The 23,907-nt window shown below is 40.1% G+C and overlaps 1 protein-coding gene across 1 annotated transcript in view; it reads right to left on the reverse strand.

The window, feature by feature from the left end:
- LOC307266459 (protocadherin-15-like) overlaps nucleotides 1-23,907 on the reverse strand; it is a gene marked incomplete at both ends in the record, with an annotated part of 135,721 nt that overhangs the window by 56,276 nt on the left and 55,538 nt on the right. Inside the window, 4 exons of the mRNA XM_080048487.1 lie at nucleotides 5,706-5,834; nucleotides 11,040-11,133; nucleotides 13,573-13,652; nucleotides 14,223-14,355. Of these exons, the coding sequence (XP_079904613.1) occupies nucleotides 5,706-5,834; nucleotides 11,040-11,133; nucleotides 13,573-13,652; nucleotides 14,223-14,355 (436 nt within the window). The remainder of the gene's footprint in view (nucleotides 1-5,705; nucleotides 5,835-11,039; nucleotides 11,134-13,572; nucleotides 13,653-14,222; nucleotides 14,356-23,907) is intronic.

The following is a 23,907-nucleotide window of genomic DNA, read 5'->3' on the forward strand; positions in this document are numbered from 1 at the left end:
TTTAGTAGCAGTTTAAAAATTGTCAGTTGGATATGTCAACTTATCCCGCCTTAACTCAATTCATGTGTCACATCTTGCTGCCGCATCGACCCATTTTCTCCCCATTTCCCCAATTGTGGATCATTAAACTTTCATCTTATCTCACGCAGTGACTATTAGCTTTAATAGAAAATGAGGTTCTGTCTTGCCAGTGTTATGTAGACTGTAAGAGGAGAAGAACAAAGTTGCCTCGAATGTGATTTGCATACAGTGATTCATCCCTAGCAGGGTGTTAAACTATTACAAATCTAATGGAGCATTCAGATTTGGGGTGATTATCTGGGGTTGTTAGGGGTTGTTAGAGGATGGGAAAGAGAGCGAGTGAGTAAGAGAAAGAGAGAGAGAGAGAGAGAGAGAGAGAGAGAGAAAGGAAGGAAGAGAGAAAGGAAGGGGGCTGAGGGTTAAGGGAGAAGGGATATCATTTTGATAAAATATAGTAGAAAAAGGGCATTTTTGTAAAAGCGGCAATGTGTATGTTTTGTAGTTGAAAAAGAGGAGAAGTTTCTACAGTCAAAGCCAATTTGATTTAGTGTCCAAACCACTAAATATGAAACTAAAGTCAGCGCAGGTTAGCTTATCTTAGCATAAAGACTGAAACAGAGTGAAACAGCTAGCTAGCATATCAATACCACAAACGCTGCATTTACTCCATATGGGATGGTAGAGAGATTCCCTTGATATTGAATTTGTTGTGTTCAAAGTCATCAAGACGATTGTATCAATACCGAGTTGTTTTGATTGGGGATTCAAAGAACTTTGCATTTTATTACACTTTATTTGATGATTTTTCTGGGCTGTAAATTGAACAAGTAGATGGCTGATATGAGGCATCTTCAGGCACTTCTGTACACACCACGCTGGACAAATTGGAGAGACATCAGAGTTTCTCAGTCATATCTGAAACGTATATATTGAACTGAATAATACTTGCAATTCAGATATGATCTGAATGTGACATAGAGCTCAATAATTAAAACCATTCCTCAGCAAGATATTGGTCAGGGCTAAGACAAAGTGAACATACTAAGTCAACGTAAGCGGTTGTAAAACTGCCAAGTGTCGTTTTAACCATTCAGTTTTTGTAGGTGCAACAAACAAGATGTAAAATGTTGAGAGAGCAATAGAGGGGGCTGGTAAGCAAATGTTGTTGAACAGAGCCGGGCTATATCCTATAACTCCAGGCAAGATAGCGACTGAGTGCGTTTCCAAGAATGTCAAACTATTTCTTTAAGTAACACATATTTTAAATCTGACACCGACAGCAACTTTTTTATATATTTAAAGTGTTCCGTCCCCTCCATTGTTTTTGTAGCCTTGTCATGTCATAAAATTGAACACGAAAATAAAGAGATAAAATAGACAGTATTTTTTATTACGGCGATATATGACTGAGAGACAAACTTTTGTTCAAGCTGACTACAGTAAAGTTGTCATAGAATTACATTTTCCGTGACACTGGAGGAATGACTTTAGATAGTATACGCTGGATTAATCGACCCGGTGTCAAACATATTGATACAGATGCCTGCTGCTGCTTCATGGAGTTAGGTTCTGTGGAAAGAAAGTGATTGTGACTTTCCCTCTGCCTCCATCCTTCTTCTCTTCTCTCTTTTCTCTTTTTTGCTATCCCTCCCTCACTGTCTTTTCTCACAGTTTCTCTCAACATAATTATATTGCCAGACAGTTAAGATCCAGAAACACAATAGGATTAATGTCTCAGCTGTGTTACGTCTGCTGCTTTTCCAACACACGCTGACAAAAAAAAGAAGAAGCTTTAGGCGTGAAATATAAATCTCTAAAATCTCTAGCTCTGCCTATCTTGTTTGGGTGCTCATACCTCTACCAACTTACCCCTTTGGTATTTTCATTAATTTCTGACCTCAAACTCTAATTTAATTCCTAGATACAACTAGCTACTAGTAATGCGTTTTTTGTAATGATATACATTTTTCCATTGAGAAGTAGTGTAACTAAGTGCTAACAAAATTCACTACAGCGTTACTTTTATTAAATCTAACAAGCACCATTTTTAAAGGGTTAAAGATAAATCACTGTACTTCACTGTACTGCAACTCTCTATGTAACATTGGTCCAGCTGGAATTCATGATCTTTAGGTATGACTTGTTGCAGAATGATGTGCCAAACGGTTTGACCTGATGTATATTTCTGTTATTATTGGTTAATGTTGAATGGCTATTCTGATAAGCTTGTTTTAATGCGGTACATACTATGTGTATTGTTGCGTTGGCTGGTGTCTTTTTTTGTCTTGCCAATATTGGGTATATTTGTATGAGCCCTGCTACAGTTTTGCTTTATTAAACAATTCACTGTGAATGTATCCCTCCCTATGCACATTAAGAATTGTAAATACTTGCTCTCCTATGTTGTATTGATATGGTTAGGAGCAGTTGGTATCTCAGCGCGCAGGTTGGGACCCGATAAATCCGATAGGTCACATGGTAATAAATAGGTTGGTTATAAAGAAAAAACATTTCTGCTACACAAAAGTTAATTGTTTTGTTTTTGTTTTTTTTCCCTCATAAATGAATGGATACGTGCAGCTCCACATGTCCCTTACAGGGAACCCTCTAATGAAACAAGGCAGAGCCTTTCCAGATAGCTATTTTTCCTCTTCAATGATCAGCTCGTGAATCAATTATTTCCCGAAAAGAACACAGTTAGTCTCAACCTTCAGAGAGTAAACAACCACTCTTTAGGGACAGGCACTCATGCCACGGCAGGCAGTCCAACAGCCTGCAATTTTTTATCCCAGCTTACAACTGCAGCGGGTGATTTCACTGATTCATTCCCCCGTTGGGTGGTTGAAGGTGTGCAAATCAGCAAAAATAATCTGGTGTTGTGTTGGAGTTGGAGGTATAAACCAAACTGTAAACTGATGAAGAGGTGCTTTAGGAGGCAGCTAGCCTGACGTCAAATGGCTGATTTTGAAGCCAAACAAAATGTATTGCCCTGTTGATTCAGCAAGAGATATAAACGACTGAAAGTCATCAAGGGGCAAGTAGTACTCCATGCAGCTCATGTCGAGAGCAGCCTCAGCAACATGTTTCTCCAGGTTGGACAATGTCAATATCTCTGGAAAAATTACAATCAAATCACTTTTTTGGGCGTTTAATGAGGCATTCACCCCGGGTTTTGCATCATCATAATGTTCGAATGCAACCATCGATACATTTGAAGTCAGGACCAATAAGAATTGGCATCACATACAGTAGGTGTCAACACATCTTTGAGCAACTCCTTATCTGCAAATTAGAATACAGTATATAAGTTTTTAAGTTGTTTAACAGATTATGAATTTGTTTATTATTTTTTGACCTACTATGAATCGATCTTTAATGGTCTTGTGAACTCTCTCTTTTTCTCTTTTTTCAAATACAAGACATTTATTTGTTTAATGGAAGTCAGTTTAAGATTGCAACCACCATACTCCGTCTTACCTCTCCCAAGGGTTGTTCTCCGATAGCACACATGCATGTCCCTTCTACCCAGCTGTCTGTACCTTAGCAGCATAAGCAACCCAAGGTCAGTTCCATTTATTCTTTGGGAGATCTATTTAATGCCTACATGTATGGGACCCTAGTCTGGAATGAGGCCCAAAGTCGTGCCTTGCTCAGCCCCTCTGAGGGATCACACCGTCTGTTTTAGTTTGGAAACCATCCAGGGGTCTTGCAAAGGGAAGAAGTTCAGGATTGTAAATTCAAGTGCCCTCTTTAAAGATTAGGGTTTTTTTTTTCCGATGTTGGATTTGGAACACGGCCAAAGGTCTGAGCGAGAGTTAAGATTTAGAATGCTTGGAATAAAAATGTCGTCTTTCAGGATAAGTTTGGGTTTACGATATTGGAATGTTGCCCCATTGTCCAAATAAGGAAAGGTATTGAACTTTTAAAGTTTGGAACGTGATAAAAGTAAAACTTTCCTGGACATGCTTGTACAAAGGCCATATACTGTATCTATATCAGGTGTCGTCCTATAGGGTTCAAACAAAGAAGCACAATTAAGATTTGACACTGGTGTAGAATTGGCTATATAGTAGGCTATGAATTAAGCTTGGAACAAATCCAATCAACCATGAAAGCATCTTTAAAGATCAGAGCCTATCAAAGTGTTAGATTTACCCATGACCCCTGTCTGGGGAATACATGAGTCAGTTATTGGCTCTGGAACAAGTCCAGGATCCTGGTGAATGGAGATGAGGATGCTGATGTAGCTAAAATGCATGTAACATCCATAATATTCTTTGTGGAAGAAACCCTGCCAAGAAACCCATACTAAAAAACTAAAACAACTAACATTTTTTTTTTTAGCAAACCCCATTTTTTGATTAAAAATTTGTGACAAACATCCTTGTATCCTGTCTAGCTAAAAATATGCACTACATGACTACACAGTCTTCTGAGTATAATAACACATTTACGTTTACAGAGGGATGTTAGTGATCTCCCGTACCCATTGTAGATATTATAAGAACAGAATTTAAATAAACCCTCAGTGAATCTTTGTGTGATACGTGTTTGTGCTTGTGTGTGGTAAGGGCTGCAAAGAGGAATACATACTAATGAAGCTTAGCGAAAGTTCTAAAGGAAGACGGAATAACTGCACTGCTCTTTATTTGCAGATCATCCCTCAGTTCATTCATGGTCTTGCCTAGTTGCTGCTTCAAATAATTCAGCTCATCATGGGAGGTTCCCTCTATTAGCTCAAACCTATCATATTCACCCTAACATCTGTGAGCCAATCACCTTGTTCCCGGCAACGTTTAAAAACCATCATCAACTTGCTGTCAGTTGTCATTTTCAATGATGGATGCAACCCTCCTCCACCCCATTCACCTCCAGTCCTCATCACATCATCATCAGCATCATCCAGACCTTCAGCTCTTCACCGCCACCAGTGTCTAGGCTCCATCGGGGGGGTATTCTGCTCAGCCCAGGATTTCGCTGCCCCCTTCAGATGATTTTTGAGATGTGTAATTGCCAAAGTCTCTTTAAATATCTCCAGCACATTTAAATAAATACATTGTTCATTCTTAACCTTTTCCTTTATGAAGTCTTTCATGATTGAAATGTAGTTGAGGCTCCTTTCTAGGTATCACAATATGTCTTTCTTTCAAAGGCGTTATGTCAGGAATTACTGAAAGATGGTAGAAAGTAAAGTTGGTCTTTTTATTTTTTCTATGTCTGAGACATGCTGAGCGGTGACACAATCACAAAAAAACAGATGTCTAACTAGTTAAAAAAATATGCCGATGCACACCGCTAGCAGAGTCAAGTGTAATCAGCAATTAAAAAAAGGCCCCGGCCCGCACAGTGGGAGAGCACGTGAAATGACAGATGTGCAGTCAGGAATTATTGATAAAGTGAGATACATTGCAGTCTAAATTGGATTTAGGGTTGATGAGGCATCATTCAAATAAGGGGAACATAAACACATACACAGTCATAAAAGTCTTCATCAGTCTTCACACACACACACACATAATCCATAGAGCTGGTCGGATCCCACAAGCGTAGCATATAAATCAAAATGACACACACAAATACACGCAAGCACGCACACACACACACACACACACACAAATCTCTTATTCAGATTTGCTGCTTTTTTGTGATTGAGTGTGTGATTGAGTGTGTTCACGTATTCCTACCTTGACTTGTCCGACATAGGCTTGATCTTGCTCCTCGACCACAGTGAGGTTGACCGGCAGGGAAGGGTCGAACAGCGGGTCATTGTCATTAACATCTGTCACCACAATCCTCACCGTCGTGGTGGAGGTCTGCGAACACACACGCACGCGCACGCGCACACACACACACACACGCACACGCACACGCACACGCACACACACACACACACACACACACACACACACACACACACACACACACACACACACACACACACATAAATATAAGTGTACACAGGATGAATTAATCTTCAAATTTCACATTTCTTCTGCTACTTTTTTGTGTAACCCTTATTAAGACCTCTTTTATGTAACAAACTAGAGAGCCCACTCTGCTTGCTAATCAGCTGCACTCTGGTCTAGCTGTCCCATCTCTTTGTGCTGTAGATTTAATAACAGTTCACAGACGTTCCCATTTGCATCTTCTCTTGCCGTGGTCAAGAGGGATGTTTGTGTTAAGGGCATGTTGCCCTTTGGATCCATTCTCCGCAAACATAATGTGTCTTTTCATTGCTATGCTGATGATGTTCAGATTTATCTCCCTTTGAAAATGAACTGTAAAGACTCTGCAAAACATTTTCTTGCTTGTCTAAATGAAATTAAGACTTGGATGAGTCTTAGTTTCCTGAGTCTCAATGACAGTAAGACAGAAGGTATAGTGTTTGGGCGTGTAGAATGTTATGCCGACTGTATTGCTGCTCTACCCCCATCCCTGGGTTTAAAAAACTGCTCTGTCATTAAGAGCCTTGGTGTCATGTTTGACAGAGATTTTAAATTTGAAAAGCAAATTGGCTCTGTAGTCAAAGGTGCCTTCTTCCAGCTGAGACTTCTGGCCAAGGTAAAACCTTACCTCTCTCCCAGTGACCTGGAGAAGGTTATTCATGCCTTCATTTTCTCAAGACTGGATTATTGCAATTCACTGTATGTAGGTTTAGACCAGCGCTCGCTGCGTCGCCTGCAGCTTGTACAGAACTCAGCTGCTCGTCTTCTGACAGGCACAAAGAAGCGGGAGCACATAACCCCTGTTCTGGCCTCCCTGCACTGGCTTCCGGTCCGCTTCAGAATAGATTTTAAGATCCTGATGTTTGTTTTTAAAGTTTTAAATGGTATGGCCCCCGTGTACTTGGCGGAACTCATACAGGTCCATAGACCAAGCAGAGCTCTGAGGTCTGCAAACAGCTTATCTCTGGATGTGCCAAACAGCAGGCTTAAAACTAAAGGCGATCGTGCATTCTCCGTGGTTGCCCCGAAACTTTGAAACAGCTTACCACACCATATTCGCTCATCTGAGTCTCTGGAAACCTTCAAGTCCACTCTTAAAACTCACCTTTTTTCACAGGCTTTTACGTTTTAATGAATTGTTTTGTGTCATTGCTGTAAGTGTTTTTTAATGTGTGCTGTTGTATTTTAATTTATGTATTTTATGTAAAGCACTTTGGTGAATTTAGGTTCTTATAAGGTGCTATATAAATAAAAGTGACCTTGACCCTTGACCTTAAGATATGCTCAATTATAAAATACGTGAATACTGTTGATGGTGAATTGATCATTTAGCCATTCAAAGTCCAATTTTGGAACGTATGCTGTAAACCCGAAAATAGAGAGGCTCAAATATTTGAGTTTTTAAAGAAGGGAATCTGGTAGAAGGTGGAAAATTAGGGAAAGCTAACGGTGTGTGTGTGTGTGTGTGTGTGTGTGTGTGTGTGTGTGTGTGTGTGTGTGTGTGTGTTTATGTGTGCGTGTGTGCGTGCGTGCGCGTCTGTGTGTGGGAATGTGACAATTCCAGAGGTGACAACGGGCTAGTGGGGTTGGCAGGGCACACAGTGATGCAAGTAATTTAAGGTTAACAGCCCAGCAGTTGACAAAACAGTTTATCTAAATGCCAATATATGTAAAGCAGATTGAGGTCCTGTGATATAATGAAAAGGCAGGCTGCGAACGACGCTGGCCAACACACGCTCTCAGACGGGAACAAATAGAGAGACAGGGGGGCAATAAGCTATTTTTTTTTTTGCATCAGGCGGGTGTAAGCACATCATTTTTCAATAACGGCACACCTCCAGAGTTTATTATCTTGCTGATAGCCGGGGCCACCTGCCAAAGTATAACCCATCAGAGGCAGCATATTTTTAAGCTTCCAGCTGTGTACTCTGCCCTGCATCTCACCTGGGTTATTTTCACAACAGTGTGTGTTCTTTTTGAAAATGGCCGAAATGATTTAAAAAAATGAGGATCTAATAAATCAATACATGTTCATATTCCGAACTTTTCATAATACTATCAGTTTGGGAAAGTGTCTATGTGTCGTGCGTATTATAGACACTTGAATCCTGTGCTGAACATTTTTTTTGAGTTTCGCTTTCAGTTGCTCCTGCGATAGATGGGAATCCACTGTTGTCTGTCGGCTTAAACACTCAAAAATTGCATTGCTTGCTCAGTGTTGTTACAACTGTGTGACTACAAATCCCGTGGAAAGACACAATCCACAATGAACTAAAAAAAGTATTAACTGTGCAGACGTAGCCTGGTATAACTTGTGTGCCATTGTGGTCCAGGTAATTACAACGAGTCAGTGAGCCACATTGTTGCACTGGGTGACATGCTCCTTCATTACACTGGACACAGGCCCTGTAGACACAGACAATCTCTTGCTAGATGAATGCTCACTAGTTCAACATATATGGAGTATAGCATTAGTTTAGGGAAACCACAATCACTATGACAATCACTGGTTCCTTCACTGTCTGTTTGCCAGCTAGCTGATCACATTCATCATATTCTAGATTAAGGTGTAAAGGGAGAGCCATTTCCAGCTGACACATTCCACTATTACTCTGCAGATACGCTCCTGACAATGCTGTTTCTGGCTGCAGCTACTTCTACCACCCACACCTCCAAAGATGTTAAATGACCAGACCTAAGTGCCCCTGACTGAAATGTCTTGAACCAAAGCTGATAATAGACCCACCCACTGCATAGATCACTGCTACATAGGGTAATGTTTACTAAAAACGTAGAAAATTAGAAATGTTGAGATAATGGTCGTTAATAAGGATGGTTGTATTGGAAACATATATACTTACGCAAACAAGTTTTTAGTAAAACAAACACCTTCCACCCGTAACCACCCTATTCTTGACGAATGAATGGGATGATCATGAGCTGATATACAAACTCATTGCATTAACAACAACAGTCTAACAACAGCAAACTGTTGTGTACCAAAGTTGAAGTTGCATCCTATGATGGCCCTTACAGTGGAGCTGGTTTACTGCAGCAGCTTGGAGGGCCCTCAATCTGTTGCAGTATGATGGATTCACTGGCCAAATAGCCAATTAGCCACTTTGTAGTCTGACACTCTCACAACGGGACATTTAATAATAGGGGACACAGACGGTGTGTGTGTGTGTGTGTGTGTGTGTGTGTGTGTGTGTGTGTGTGTGTGTGTGTGTGTGTGTGTGTGTGTGTGTGTGTGTGTGCAAGCATATGAGGACAACCCAAGGCCTTTAGAGTGATGCTGATTAATGGGCCCGTATGAGGCAAGTGCACCCCTATTTCTTTCTTTACTTGTCTTGTCTCACACACTTCTCTCCCTCTCTGTCTCTCTCTCTCTCTCTCTTCACAATACTCCATTCCTTTTTCCCCTCGTTTAAAATATAATGAAGTGTCATGCAGAAAAATGTCTGGACTACTTTTAGCCGTTTTCTGACTCGAAGACCTTTAGGGCACAACGATAATACACTAATTGTCAAGGTCCAGAAAGGACTACGTGTATACGTGCATGCGTGTGTGTGTGTGTGTGTGTGTGAGTGTGTGTGTGTGTATGTGTGTGTGTGTCAGGCTCCTCTATAGTAATGTGTATGAGAACATGGGGGACAATTGCTAAGGTAATAAAAGGGCCCCTGAAGACCACTCACAGCTTCACTACCTTCCCTGCTCTCGTTGTAACTTCCACCCACTTGTTTTTGTTCTCGTCACATTTTGCGCAAGGGTGTGTGTGTGTGTGTGTGTGTGTGTGAGAGAGAGAAGGTCAGAGTATTCAAATCAGTATATCCTCTCCTCAGAGGAGACCTAAACTTTACATTTTGTTTTAATTGACATGTGGGGGAGTGGGGGTCAGCGAAGTGGGGGAGGGGACACAAACCGTCTCTTAATGCTAGAATAATAGATGGATGAGAAGAGAAGGTGCAGAAAAGGGAAACTTATGAGTAGAGAGGGAGGGAAGAGGTGAACTAAGAACCCTTTTAGCCATTTTGTGTTTTTACATATTTGTTCAGACCACATCTACACTTAGCACTATTTTAAAACTGTTGAAACAGTGAGGGTGAAAACCACATTTGGCAGTGGCGTTTTTAGGTCCGCATTTGTGTCCGAAATTGCCCCCAAAAATTAGAAGAACTTTGAAATCTCTTCTTCTTGTTTCTTGTATTGGGTTTTTCTTAATTTTTTACTCCAAAGAGACCTATCATAAACTCTGACAGTGAAAGAGGATGTTTACCTGCTTAAGGTGTGAGGCATGAGCAGTCAGTAATAAAGTCTAATATTGCACCTGAAATCAACCTGTTCAATTAAAACAGTGATGTCTCAAGGTCTTAAGCTATTATATATATTTTTTTACATTACATTACATATCATTTAGCTGAGGCTTTTATCCAAAGTGACTTCCAATAAGTGCATTCACCCACAAGGGTACAAACAACAGAACAACAAGAATCATGTATGAACATGAGCTTCAAATAAGCGAAACTGCAAAGTGCTACATATACAGCTACAGAAAAAAATTAAAAGACCTCTCCAAATGTTCATGGTCATTTATGTTTGAGTAGAATTAACATTTTGATTTTATAATATAAACAACTGACAACATTTCTACCAAATTCACAATAAGAATATTGTCATTTAGAGCATTTTCAATAGGTAATGTAGAGATAGAGATTTAAGAAATATCCAGACAGGGTCTCTTAATTTTTTTCCGGGGCTGTAAGTGCAAACTGTAACTGCACTTTTCTTCTATCTACCAATGTCAGTACACCTCACATCATACAACGTGCAATGCGACCAATGTTTGTTTAAACTGCTTTGTTACAAATAGATTTTTTTTTTACTTGATGATTATGGTTGTTAATGAGGATTAACATTAGTGAACGAGGGGCATTTTCCCAATAAATGGCCTCTAATATCCTTCTTTTCACAGAATGCCACAAGCTGTGGTCTGTGGCATTTTCAGTGTGGAAGGATTTAGGTCCCCCTCAAGACAACCAGTGGATATCTGTTTGTTACAGCTCAGCGTCTTACCCCGTCTGGATGCCCGTCAGAAGCCGTCACCACCAGGGTAAAATAATCCAGAGTCTCCCGGTCCAGAGGCTTGTCCAGAACCAAATACCCTGAACTGGAAGAAGAACACACACAGAGTCCTGTCAATCACAAGTCAATAGAAACATAAATACAGAATTGAAAAACAAGGGGAACAAACACTATAGAACTGTAGAGTACTCTTGTGTATATGTATATTTTTACTTCACTTATGGCTTACACAGCTTATATTTTGAAATCCTGACCCATTTTCTCCCACAATAGTGATTCTATTAAAACGATCTGGAGACAATAATCGTCTTCACTCTGTGTATGTGTGTGTGCGTGTGTGTGTGTGTGTGTGTGTGTGCGTGTGTGTGTGTGTGTGTGTGTGTGTGTGTGTGTGTGTGTGTGTGTGTGTGTGCGTGCATGCGTGCGTGGGTGGGTGTTGGTTTTCATAGCCAAAAAAAAAATCCAGTGATTTTATTAGAAGTTTCAGCCCATAAATCATTCATTAGTTTCAGCTCAAAAGTCATCGATTCCTAACGATGAGGATCATTCTCATGCTGATACTTTCCAGCCATCTGTGAGTAGAGTTTCTATGCAAACTCTGATAACATGAGCAGAAAGGAAAACATTTCTTGTTTTCTCAAATGGTTTATTCCTGTTTATATACACCACTTGGAGACAACTTTACAAAGTGTTGGGACGCACTTCTAACCACTGCATTAAAGTCTAAACACCCAGAAGTGTATTTTTTGGTACTGTGATTATTGCTACTCTGGTGATCCGGATGACGCCTCAAACCCCATCATCTCACCCACAATGATATTAGGGAATTCATTGCTGCGGCTATAATGACTTACCCAGTTATGTGTCCTTAAAAAAAAGTATTTATTACACGTAAAATATAGATTGCGTAATATTTAACTGTCTCACAACATCAATTTATGGTTGCACTGGTAATTCATGAATACATTTTACATTTACAGTAGTGCAGAGTGTGAGAGGGAGATGAAAGTTAGATCTAAGTGCTCATTATTATTGCATAAGTACAAAGAAGTCAAGCCCTCTGGAAGTTTCACAGCTTCCAAGCAGCCTGTCAAAAAGCTTCTGACCAATCACAAGGAGCGCAAATGTTGGCCTTGATTGATGAGACTTTTTTTTAATTAAACGAGTGAATACTTACATAATGACCAAAGTGTTTTTACATTACATTTTATGTATGTGTGTGTGTGTGTGTGTGTGTGTGTGTGTGTGTGTGTGTGTGTGTGTGTGTGTGTGTGTGCGTGTGTGTGTGTGTGTGTGTGTGTGTGTGTGTGTCTGTGTGTGTGTGTGGATGCATGAGTAAATGTGGGTAGTGCAGATATTAAGTGGTCTTCAGAGGGGAAGATGTGCAGCTCCTTTTTTTCTAAAACTATAAGACAGTTCACGTATATTTATGGATGATTTATGAATAGGCAAGTGTGCAAACGCATATACAGTGAGTAGAGTCTACAGTATATATGTGTGTGCATACCTGGGGAGCACACACACACACACAAACACACACACACACAGTGACAATTAGGACATGCTTTCTTCACTTGCATACTGCTTTCAAACCAAACATCTGCTAGGACATGTGTGGACGACCAACATCGTGAATCCTATTGTCCAGGATGAACCCAGGATATTCAAATATATTCAAAAGCTAATGGTGACAAATTCCCTGCATCTCTTGCTTCCAGCACTGATGCTGGCCCCTTTTCATTTCTGTAATAATTGTAATCTGAATCTTTTGGCTATTGTTGTGTGTTCCAGCAATGCCAGCCAGATAGTTTAACTCAGCCAAATTTTGCACACAAAGAAATCTAAAAATCACCTGTGCCAATACATGGCTGCATCATGGCACCATGCACTTTTGCAGAAGAAAAGAGAGAAGAATTTGGCTTCTTCTCATAGTGCCATAATGCAGAAAACACAGCTGAGGCACTGAAAGAGTTTGGCACAAATTGGAAGATTTCATAATGTCTGACAGATCCATCAAACATTCCTAGAATGCAGACTTTTTTTTTTAAAGCTTTTCAATTCATTGTTGGTTGTTATGATTTATTTTGGGCAGCAGACATTTTTTACATCATCCTTTTCTTTCATTCTGCATTTAAATCCTCATTTGTCTGTCCATTCTCTTGCCTTCTTCCACCACACCTTCCTTTGTTTTTTCCTCTCTCCTTTGCCCCTTAGAAATGAAGAGAGGATATTTCCCACAGCATAACAGATGCATCATTAATGAGCAATAAATGAATAAATACAACACAGGCCCTCAGAGCCTGCATGCGTGTGTGCGGTGAGTATGTTTATGTGAAACCCTCCGCGGACCTAAAACCCTGAATGATCTCTCTTACACACACGCGCTCATACACACACGCACGCACACTTAATTATTCACACAACTCAGAAATGGGATGTTGGTTTAGTTTCTTCTAGAATAAACTCCAATGAAGCTTGATCAAACATGATGAAATAAGAAGTGTGTATATGCTCACACACTTACTTGTTCTTTAGTGCAAATTGTCCATGGAGGTCTCCGCTGTGGATTTTGTAGGTGATGGGGTCCCTCTCCCGATCCACTGCCTTAAGATGTGAACAGAGGCACACACAGACATACATACACATTCTTCTGTTTGCAAAGTTGTTCTCTCATGGGTTCTGTATAGCAGTGATTTCAAAATACGGAGACTTGTATCTGACGGAATACTTTTGCAGCTGCCATTCATTTCATTCACACAAATGGTAATGTTAGTTAGCTTAAAATAATTGATGAATTTTGAAATTGTTAGCTAAAAGTAATGGATAAACTGTGAATTCAATTAGCCAAAAAATATAAATATACAGTTGTTATAGTTAGCTTAAAAATGGATGAACGATTGGTATAATTAACCCCAAAAATTAGTGAAATAGCTTAAATGAATGGATAAGTGGTTGAATTAATTGGCTAAAGGGGATGGAATGGATGGTTGAAATATTGAGTCAAAAGTAAGATAAATGGTGCGAGTAGATAGCAAAAAATTGTTGATATACAGTATGTGTGTGTGTGTGTGTGTGTGTGTATATATATATACTGTATGTGTGTGTGTGTGTGTGTGTGTGTTCATGCCTGTTTGTGTGTTATTTGACTGAGAGAGAGAATGTATAGGCCTATACCTGTAGAGTAAGCAGTGTAGCTCCGGTCCTCATAGCCTCGCTGATCTCCAGGTTGTATGGTTGGCGGGTGAAACGGGGAGGGCTCTGGTTGTTTGGGGGCAAAACTTCAATATAGACCGTAGTAATAGCTGACCTAAAGGTAAGGGAGGGAGGGACGGAGAGAGAGAAGGTTGTCATATGACAGATTGACCCGATGGAGAGAGTACAAAGACGGAGGTAAATAATGAATAGTATCAGAGAAATGCTTGAGTGGGATGAGAGGAGGAAAAAAGTAAGAGAAGAGCTGTAGGCCGGGCAACACAAGAGAATAGTGGGTTATAGAAAAAAAGAAAAAATCAGCTGTGTCAGGTAGGGTGAATGGTCTATTATTCAAGTTAAAGAGTGCCTGGCCAGTGTTTGCCTCCCCTGCGCTTCGTGCTGTGTTTAGCTAATCGATAGGCCTAAGTCAACAACGGTGTGAGTGGCGAAGTGAGTAGACCGGGGCGAAAGGTTCCTTGTGTGCCATCTAACAAACTCCTTCCGCTGTTTTAATGATCCGTTTGCGCAGAGCGAAAGCACTTTGTTTGTATTCACTCATCTAATAAAAGTTCCTCTCTGTGTGTGGAGTGACCCTGGCTTGTTAGACAGGTACAGTCCCCTCCATAAGTATCGGAACAGTGAGGCCAATTCCTTTATTTTTGCTGTAGACTGGAAACATTTGGGTTTGACACCAAAATATGAATATGAGACAATAGCTCAACATTTCAGCTTTCATTTCCAGGTATTTACATCTGGATCCGATACACAACTGAGAAGATATCATTATTTGTAAAGGAACACCATATTTTTAGGCGAGAAGAAGTATTGGAACAGATAGACTTTAAATAAATTAAAGTGAATAAAACGTACTATTTTGTCGCAAATCGTTTGCTTGCAATAACCGCATCAAGCCTGTGACCCATTGACATCACAAAACGTTTGCATTCTTCTTTTGTGATGCTTTTCCAGGCTTTCACCGCAGCCTCATTCAGTTGCTGTTTGTGTAAGGGGGTAACTCTTAAGTCTCCTCTTTAGCAGGTAAAATACATGCTCTAAAGGGTTTAAGTCTGGAGATTGACTTAGCCAGTCTAAAACCTTCCACTTCTTGCCCCTGATTAACTCCTTTGTTGTGTTCTGGGTCATTATCTTGCTGCATGATGGAGGATCTTCCAATCAGTTTGGTTGCATATTTCCTTAAATTGTCAGACAAAATGTTTCTGTAAACTTCTGAGTTCATTTTGCTGTTGCCATCATGTGTTACATCATCAATGAAGAATAATGAGCCCGTCCCAGAAGAAGCCATGCAAGCCCAAGCCATGACATTGCCTCCACCGTGTTTCACAGATGAGCCTGTATGTTTGGGATCATGAGTAGATCCTTTCTTTCTCCAAACTTTAGCCTTTCCATCACTTTGGTAAAGGTTCATCTTGACAACAACACAGTAACACATGATGGCAACAGCAAAATGAACTTAGAAGTCTACAGAAACATTCGGTCTGCCAATTTAAAGAAAGATGCAACCAAACTGATTGGAAGATGCTCCATCATGCAGCAAGATAATGATCCAAAAAAACTGCAAAAACAACAAAGGAGTTCATCAGGGGCAAGAAGTGGAAGGTTTTAGACTGGCCAAGTCAATCTCCAGAGTTAAACGCTATAGAGCATGCATTTTACCTGATAAAGAGGAGACCGAAGGGAGTAACCCCCCAAAACAAACAGCAACTGAATGAGGCTGCGGTGAAAGCCTGGAAAAGCATCACAAAAGAAGAATGCAAACGTTTTGTGATGTCAATGGGTCACAGGCTTGATGCAGTTATTGCAAGCAAAGTATTTGCGACAAAATATTATGATTTATTTACTTAAATTTATTTAAAGTCTATCTGTTCCAATACTTTTGCTCACCTAAAAATGTGGTGTTCCTTTTCAAAAAATTATATCTTCTCAGTTGTGTATCAGATCCAGATGTGAATACCTGGAAATGAAAGCTGAAATGTTGAGCTATTGTCTCATATTAATCTTTTGTTGTCAAACCCAAATGTTTCCAGTCTACAGCAAAAATAAAGGAATTGGCCTCACTGTTCCGATACTTATGGAGGGGACTGTATATTATATCTTATTTTACAGTGCCCTTTATTATACGGTGTCGCAAACCTTATTATGCAGCGAGGCATATTTTAAGACCTTTCTTGTACTTAAAGACAGCATGTCACTCAACAATTCACAAGGCGGTTTTATTTCGTTGATATCCTGCTGCCAATTTTTCCTTTTACATTCTGAATATATTTGATTAACCTGGGCCACAGTGGTCATGTTAACAGAACTACATTGTTCTGCCCTCTGGCAAGTTGACTGCCTTACCAAATAAGGGAGATAACAACGTGCTGCGTTCAAATTAAATTAAGACCCAACGGGAAGAAAAAAAACAACCAGAAGAAGTGACATCTGCAATACCAATTATTTTAGAGGATTTTGTGTGAAATTTTGACACTGAACAAGATGCAAAAGCTAGGACGCTCGAGATTGTTTCCACGGTCGGGGAACATGAGTTTGTGGGGCCAATATCAAAGGGTTACTTTGTGGGAACTATGTGTCTTGGTAACATATGTTACACGCCTCCTATTAAATAATGCTTATCACGTGTAGTGCCTTTAAAAGTGACACAGAGTTGAGTTCCTTGGTTGGGTGACCATTGTCCTGGTTTAGAAAACGCTTACATGCATAAACAGAGCCAAGATATATATGAGGAATATGAATTACTATAGGCAAGGAAAAGGTTATTGTTTAAAAACAAAAAAAAATTACCAATACATCCATTGAGTACCCTTACATCTATTGAGATTAATTTCATATCTGAAAAGGGAAGGTGAGGAGAAAGACATACTTAATAAGCATATCATAATCCTCCCTGATAAACGCTTAGAATCACTTTTTCACTAGGTAGCTTAGTTTAGAATATTCAATCCAGGCTTGAATATACTGTATATATTCTATCAGCTTGTTGAAACTCTTCATTAAAGCTATATGATGTGCAGTGTTGGGCAAGTTACTTCAAAAGCGTAATGCGGTATTTATTACTTATTACTGGCATTTCAAAGTAGTTAGTTACATTACAATATTACTGTCTTTGAATTGTAAGGCATTACACTACTTTTACATTACTTTTGCATTACTTTCACCAAAATAACATGAAATATGGATTTGGTGTTCTCAATAGATCTTCTTGTGTTCAATGCAGCTCATTACACAGCAGGAGGTGACATGGTATGGCATAATGACTGAGCTAAGCTTAAGGCTAACACAAGTAGGCCTATGCTATATAATATAATGGTCACAGTTATGGCTCATGGTGCAATACATTTTATAATAGAAATACTGTATCTTTAGGTATTTATTTAACCTATATTAATATCAATAGAGCTAGAGCCTACTACTGTAGATTGAAAAAGTAAATTGAGCCTCAAAGATTTGTTTCTTGCATTCTGGCGACTTAAAAGCACAAACAAGTTGTTCACATCATCATCAACTTTTGCCTTTTTTAGTTGTTCCAAAGAATCTGCCTTATCATCTTGCCATCTAATCTAAATGATAACAGCCCATTATGTTTGTTTATCGTCTCTCTTGCGTGACATTTTATAATAACAATAGTAGCCTAAATATATATCTCCTTTGCTAATTCAAAGCATCCACTCATTATGTTGGGAGTCGACGTATGTGTCAGAGGCATGAATCGACAAAGCGATCAACTCTTATTGTGACTTTTTTGCTGCAGCACTTTTAGTGCTGAGGAGAGCTTGCCAACTGCGCTGTCCTTTACGCACCATCATTGCCGCCGTTATGTTAAGATTTCATAAATTGCATCAAAGCAAACCCTTTAGGCGCCGGGTTTTATTTTTAAAAATACTAGATTTTGACACTTAAATTTCAGAAGGCTCTGGATTGAAAGTGATTTGAGATAGAGACAAAGTGTAAATGAGACAAATATTGAGAATGACCTAAAGTTTATCTGGGGAGTAAATTTTCCCATCTAATTAGCATATTATGACGTCATATGGTGGCGGCCAGACTATTATGTAATTTCCATGAAATACCTGATATTTTGAAAGAGAGTTGAACTTATTTAATCAGATTCAACTCTCCATCCATTTGTAATGATGTCCACTTTGTTGTAAGCCAACAGTTGTAAACTAGAACTAGAACTACACCACAAAACTCATATAAACAGTAGGCGTTTATGATTTTTTTTACCCACCACCATTTTTATTTCCTTTTTTCTTCTATTCTTCATTATTATTATTATTATAATCATCATTATTATCATTGTAATATGATAATATTAATATATATATAATGCTGCGTCGCATTGCTGCACCACTGCTGCGCATGGACGCACCGTGACCGGGGCCGTAGAAAGAGTGAATACCAACTCCCTACTCGTCAACTTTTTGCTTGCCATATCTCTAAATAACTCCTAAATCCAGCAATACCGCTTCAGCATAAATAGCTTCGTGGCACACTATCTCCGATTTCGCACCTAACAACAGCGCGATTCATTTGCAGCCTGGACGCGGAGGTGTGTCGCCTCTCTGCTCTGACAGCAGGCAGGGACTCGCTCCGAGGGGCTGCTCCGAGACTGACCGCCTCCGAGTGCTCTTAGACGGGGAGGGGCTCGCGGCAGCATCCGCTGCTCGTTGAGCACAGATTGATACGTGCTTTCACGTCAGAGTCTCCAAACACCACAAAAGTTTTCAATAACTTGGGCAGTGAGACGGAAGCCAGTAGGCTAGCGCATCTTTGGAATCAATTGTAGCAGCAAATCGAGTTTTCTTCTCCTCTAGCAGTAACATTAGCGTGGGTTTTTTCTCCTCTGCGAAACTCGCGGTGTTGGCCAATTTGTATAAAAACAACAAACCAGTCAATTTCGGGTTTAAAATGCATTGTAACGCGCGTTTCTGAGCTATGTACCGCGTTACATATTACCATTTTTTTTGCTGTAATGCCTTACATTACCGCGTTACAGCAAAACGTAATGCATTACAGTAATGCATTACTTCCTGTAACGCGTTACTCCCAACACTGATGATGTGTTATACATTATATTCGAGGCATTATGTTTTTTTTAAATAATATCAACAGACAGCCATCAAAGAGGCAAATAACCTTAACATGTTATTGTACTGTAGATGCAAAACCTATTAAAACAAATTATTGTAGGCCTATATTAGAAATGTGTCGGTATCATTTCCTGAATTTTGAGGACCATTTGCATTGACTGACCAACCAGAGGGTAAGTAAGGTTTTTTTAGTTGAGGATATACTGAACTATTTTACCCCACTGCTTGTGCTTAGGCCTGAGGCTAGCTCACACAAAAAATGCTCTGAATGAAAAGGTCACTTTGGGTATAAAAGTTTACCACTAGTTTTCTAACTCGGTAGTAAAATTCCAATCTTGAACGTTGTAAATGTCAAACTTGGCTTTTCCCAACCTTTAAAGCGTCAATGAAATCCAGTCACTCCTCGTCTTTCAGTTTTGACCCCCACATGAAACCAACGATGTTTACCGCTTGCTCACCCTGAATTTCAGACAAATTTTCTCTTTCTTTTCTTTCGGGGGAATCTTTGCAGAGAGCGGTGGGTTTTCAGCAGGGAGAGGAGGGGAGAGATTTTACTCCACTCAAACTGGATCATCCACTGAACAAAAAAGCCAAAGAACCTTGGGTCCAAACAATAGCTCACCAAATCTGTTTACATTCACAACAATAAATGAATGAACACATAAAAGCTAGGAAACTGTGAGCCGCCAGAGAGAGAGAGAGAGAGAGAGAGAGAGAGAGAGAGAGAGAGACCTTGAAAGCCAGTGTTTTATTAAAACAATTCAGGCATTTTCTCAATGGAAATTGATTTAGGGACTGGGGGATTTTCCTCTTCCTTCTCTACCTCCATCATTACACTCTCTTTGTGTACCCAATGGAAGCGATTCCATCTTTCTTATCTAAGATGCATTATCCATTTCATTGACATGGTTACGTATAACTGGTCCCACTTGTACAGTTGATTTGCATGTCATATTCTTGTGGAGAGGATGAAGTTGTTGACTCTTGAGCACAACAGGGACATATAGTATTGTGAGCGTTTTCTGTCCCCTTCAGCTCTTTGAGTCACCGCCCTGGCCTTGCCGCACACACAAATCACCTCCTCCTCCTCCTCCAGTCGTTTCCATGGTCCAGCAAATCATTATGGGGCTAGATGAGTGGTTTGTCAGAGTCAGAGGGCACTTTACCATCCTGTTTATACTTATCTGAACCCCTCAGCATCCAATTGCTGCACCTATCACTGCCAAATACTTCCTGAATGTTGCACAACTTTTTTTAGTAGTAGTTTGTTCCAGGAGTGTCTGACAGGCTCTCTAAAGCAGTCACATCACTGTTCACATTGTAAGGCAACCCCCACAATCACATTTTGACTGCATTCACACATTTGGCTGCGAGCACTGTCAAAGCTGTTTGAACTATGCACAGCAGTACTGAGGCCCACTTGACCCAATGTAGATATACTGACAGAGGATTCCACCAGCTACTGTCGTGCTAGCCTACCTACTTCCGCTCAAATTTAATTTTCCCTTCAGTAGTCAGTCTGGGTCCACGGTATATTCATGGGTTCCTGCTCGAGCAGATTTCTGCTGGTCCAATCAGCGAACAGAGGGAGCGGCTGAGAACGATGACGTCGAGGTTGTGTGCCAGTTTCAGTTGTTGTCACAGACAATGGATAAGGATACGAGAGAAGCTATTCAGTCTGTTGTGGCAACGCTGCCGAATATCGATAAATTAAAGCGGGAGCAAGAACAAGCTTTGCTGAGTTTTGTTGGTTTCCGGCCGGTCCCGGCGCAAGACCAAACGCTATGCGATTGGTTGGCAGATCCAGAGTGGCACTGGGCAGATCCAATCATTTTAAACCTTAACGTACACCTGCCTCCAAGTGAGTGAACGTTGGTCAATTGAGCAGTTCCAGACCTTCTGTACAAATGAAATGAAGTACGATGGTCTGGTAGGACCAGGCTACTGTCGTGCTTCTTCATAAATATTTTTTTTTGGATGAGGACCAAGGCCCATTTGAATATACTCTATATGTTTCATATAACTGAATTTCACCGGAAGAAGTTCACCTGAGTTAGGTGACTTGGACTCAAGTTGGATTTCCGTCACTAGTCTTGAAATTAAACGTGACATCATGATTCCTGTGCTATAATAGTTTCTCTCAGTAGTAGTAGAAGTAACACTAGAATACTACTGCTTGTACTTTAACTATATATGGATGTGTGCACATTTGGCATTGCAATTGGTCAAGTAGGTGTAACAACTTGTGTGGTGCGAAACTCTTAAGACTTTGTGTTGACTCGGGACTTCGGTGCCAAGTTTGTGACTTACTTGTGATCAGTGTTGGGCAATAATGCATTACTTAGCAACATGTTACAGTAAAGTAGTTCATTAAAAAGCTGTCATGTGGATCTTGAGGATGTGGGCAAAGTTACAGAAGTTAAGTAAGTTATATGAGTAGTATGTATTGAGTAATTGATCAATGCTGCTTTGCGATTTGCAAAACAATGACTTTTTCCCACGATCTCTATATTTTACTACATGCCTCTCAGGGTACAGTGTTAAATTATCTCTTCATCTTGATCTCTATCTAGAATATTGATCTAACATCTTATCCTATCTCATCTGTTCTCTCTCCGGTGATGCCCTCTTTTCTCTCCTACCCATTCGGTTTGATACAAAGTGTAAATAAGATCCCGGAGCGTAAACCGTATTCCAGTATTCTGGGGTAGCATCTATCTAGGCCAATGCAAAAAAAAACACTCGGAATCCAAATGAAACGAAGGATCTCAAGGGTCCTTCGACTTTTCTAACACCCTGCCACAGAGACATAACAACTCAAAAGCTGAAATTCCAAAGTCATTTAAACATGCTGTCACTCATGACTTGTTGGTTTCCCACACGAGTGAGACGACACACCGCTCATTTTGGGTCCTGACCCATAGTTATTAATAAATCAGATAGCAGGGATGGATATTGATTTGTTATGCTGGCTTATGTATTCAGCTGGAATAAACAAGGTGGCCTGGGGAAATTTAGAGACAATCTGTGAACCGATCACTGGAACCACCTGGTTCACATGCTGTATTGATTTGGCAACTTCATAGCTGACGCCGGGCACGTGAGCGGAAATGATTCTATCCTTTTTATCATGACTGTTAACATTGTTAGAGAGAACAATGCATTGTAGTTGTAATACATATATGAACAAGTCAATGCATTGGAGACATCTGGCAACTTGGGTATTAGCTGGCTTTTACATGGGGCATATTAAGCAGGCAGTCAGTCAGATTTGTGGACTGGATGCTACATCTAACAGTTTACAAGAATTTAGTAAACTCTCAATAAATGCAGTTTCTCCTTATTTTTTCCCCCTTCATCTAGTCATTTTCCTAATGCAAATAACTAATGACGCAAGCAAAATAATACAGCACCAATATGTATATTCAGAGGCAGTGGCGGCTTGAGCCATAACAGCAAAAAACTAAAATATAATAATGATAATAATAATGATGAAACATATATTTTGTTTGTATTTATAATCATAACTTATGATTTCAATACAGTTTTTACCTGCATCTAAGTCTGAATATCATTGTACAAGCGTCTGTGTTCTGTACCGTCACTCTGGGGCGATTTCGGGCTGGTTGAAAATCGCCCCCCCTTTTTTTTCAAACTGCAGGCTTCGCAATGCAATCTCTATGGGTTCCGGGGGTGATCACCCTAACGTGTTGTCGTTATACGTACAGTAAACAATGAACCAATTACAGTGACTGATACAGTCACATGTTCGGTATGCAGCCCAAAGCGGTCATATTCAAGATCAACATAAGTAATATCAACTCAGGCTAGGCTGGCAAGCTACTTGATCATGTCATTAAAAGGACTATGTCCTTCCCAGACAAAATGTAACCATCAAGCAAGTATCTACCAAGATGGATTGGGGGATCGTATAAACGCGGATTTTCACGGGGCTCGTTTGAACGGATAATGAGGCTAGCAGGATGCTAAGGCGCTAACGCTCTGTTCTGCTGCCACTGCATGATGATAATGGACTGTATACTGGCTTTTTATCCATCTTGATGGCAGCACAGACACCGCATGGATAACTTCGGGTGTCACCCCTATGCATCATCTCTCAGAAAAGGTAAAACAAACATTGAACATCAATCTGCATATGAACGCGCCAGCGCCGTTCAACAGCTGATCCATAGACTGTTTACTCTGACAGCTGCTATCACCAGCCGACATAAACCTAGCTACCAAGTGCTGTAGACAGTAGTAACCCCCAAACCAATGTGATGATTAGCACTGTTAATGTTGCACATATGCTATGCCAGCATCCATTTTTGTTTAATCAGAACACAACTGTCAAATCAATCAGATTATTGTGATTAATTGTAGAGCAGGTCTCTTCACTTTTAAAGGAAGCCTATGGAGCACACCGGTAGATGACAAGTTATCTGTGATGGCCACAGCTGGATAATTAAATCATTTTAGAGCAAAAATAATTTTATTCAAGAAATGAACTAACTTAATGTCCAAAAATACTGTACAGTAGGGGAGAACGGGGTAAG

This window comes from Ammodytes marinus (assembly GCF_949987685.1).
Source record: "Ammodytes marinus genome assembly, chromosome: 20".
NCBI lineage: Eukaryota > Metazoa > Chordata > Actinopteri > Uranoscopiformes > Ammodytidae > Ammodytes > Ammodytes marinus.